Source organism: Ipomoea nil, unplaced genomic scaffold (genome assembly GCF_001879475.1).
Source record: "Ipomoea nil cultivar Tokyo-kokei standard unplaced genomic scaffold, Asagao_1.1 scaffold1421, whole genome shotgun sequence".
In the NCBI taxonomy this organism is placed as follows: Eukaryota; Viridiplantae; Streptophyta; class Magnoliopsida; order Solanales; family Convolvulaceae; genus Ipomoea; species Ipomoea nil.
Genome location: NW_017617849.1, coordinates 678,599 through 680,474, shown reverse-complemented (window position 1 = coordinate 680,474; position 1,876 = coordinate 678,599). Strand labels below are relative to the sequence as shown.

The 1,876-nt window shown below is 44.1% G+C and overlaps 1 protein-coding gene across 1 annotated transcript; it reads right to left on the bottom strand.

Annotated features, from left to right (window-relative positions):
* Positions 1–340: 340 nt before the first annotated feature.
* On the bottom strand, positions 341–1,876 carry LOC109188182 (serine acetyltransferase 1, chloroplastic). The gene has a single exon (XM_019338743.1). The coding sequence runs from the start codon at positions 1,713–1,715 to the stop codon at positions 606–608; it is 1,110 nt and encodes a 369-aa protein (XP_019194288.1). The 5' UTR covers positions 1,716–1,876; the 3' UTR covers positions 341–605.

Here is a 1,876-nt window from a genome sequence, read left to right as displayed (position 1 = left end):
TTGATTTATAAAAAGGTTTATATCTAAAATTTGAATGTAAAATCTGAGAAGATTAATAGGTCACTACTAAGCTAACAACTCGAATTCAATTGAGATTACCTCAAGAACATGCCCTTTGGTATATGTCTAATAACAGCACTAAATTTCAATACATATTGGATTTAAGAGATAGGATTAGGCTCCATATATCTCGTAATCATGTGTATTAAATTATAGTAATAAGATCATATCCGTATGAATTTAAACGAAAGGAAAAGAACACAGATCATGAGACAGAGGTCTCTTTCTATAATAATATTCTCCAAAGAGTCATAAATTATTTTCTAACAATCTCAAAAAATATTCTTAAAAGGGCAATTACGTTTCAAATGTATGTAAAGCACATACTATATATGTTGCGATTACATTTCCAAATGTACCTAAAACTGACTATATTATCAGAATATAGTCATATTAGGCTAAGCAAAGTCATCACGTAAAATGGGAACTTAGATTCCCTCCATTCAACACATGAACTAAATCCCTTGAGGCCCAAATAGTATCTAATATCACAAAGAGCCTAAATTGACACAAAAGTTATAGAAGAAAAAAAAATAAAAATGAATCTAGATCACATAGTCGGACCATTCAGAAATATATGAAGTTTGGTCCATGGTTAAACTAGGCATCTTATCATGCGTTACCGGATTTTCCTTGCCTCCGATCAACCTCGCCGGATTACCCACCGCCGTTGTCCTGGCCGGAACCTCTTTTAGCACCACCGACCCGGCGCCGATCTTGGCCCCATCCCCGATTTTAACGTTCCCCAGTACGGAAGTCCCGGCGCCGATCAACACCCCATTGCCAATCTTCGGGTGCCTATCTCCGCTAACCTTGCCGGTGCCGCCGAGCGTGACGTTGTGCAGAATCGACACATTGTTCCCGATCACCGCCGTCTCTCCGATGACGATCCCGGTGGCGTGGTCAAACAGTATCCCCCGCCCGATCTTTGCGCCGGGATGGATGTCGACGGCGAAAATCTCCGACGACCGGTTCTGAACCAAGAGGGCCAGAGTTTTCCGGCCTCGCGACCATAACTGGTGAGCCACCCGGTGCGCCTGGCAAGCCAAAAACCCTTTGAAATTCAAGAAACAGTGAACGTAACTGATACAAGCCGGGTCCCTTTCCTTAACGGCTTTCAAATCCTCTCTCACAGCCCTAATAATCTCTCGATCCTCCTCCATAACCGCCAAGAAAAGATCGCAGAGCTTCACACTGGGAAGGCTGGAATTGCTGAGCTTCATGGCGAGATGAGTGGCCAGAGCGCTCTCAATCGAATCGTGCCCCAAGATTGAGGAAAAATAGTAACCGGACAAGATGGGCTCTTGCTCGACATCGGACATGGCCTCCTCCTTCATCCTCAGCCACACATCATCAACATCATCCAAGAGCCGGCGGGACGGGTTCTCGGAGAAGGGGACGCAAGAAACGAGGTCCGGGAAAGTGGGTCGGCAGTATTTGACGTAGTTGTAGACATGATCGTCGAATTGAGTCAAGTTGGTCTGGGAATTGGGAGCTTCAGTTCTGGAAGAGTGAATACAAGCAGCCATGGAGAAAGCGCAGAGATTGCGAGGAGGTTTGAATGGAGAGAAAAGGGGCTTGGAAATGGAGGGTTGTGACAGCAGATTTGTGGACATAGAAATGAGAGGTGCAAGATGATGGGGAGTTGAAGCCATGGTTTTATATAGCGGCGATGGCGATGTGCTCAAGAATTCAATTCTCTCTGGGAAGAGATTTCTCTGCTTTATTTTTTACTGCGTTTGTTTTAATATTTTGTGGAGGATGAAGAAATGGAATTTGATTTCTTTTGACAGGACAGCGATATAACAATTGGGTG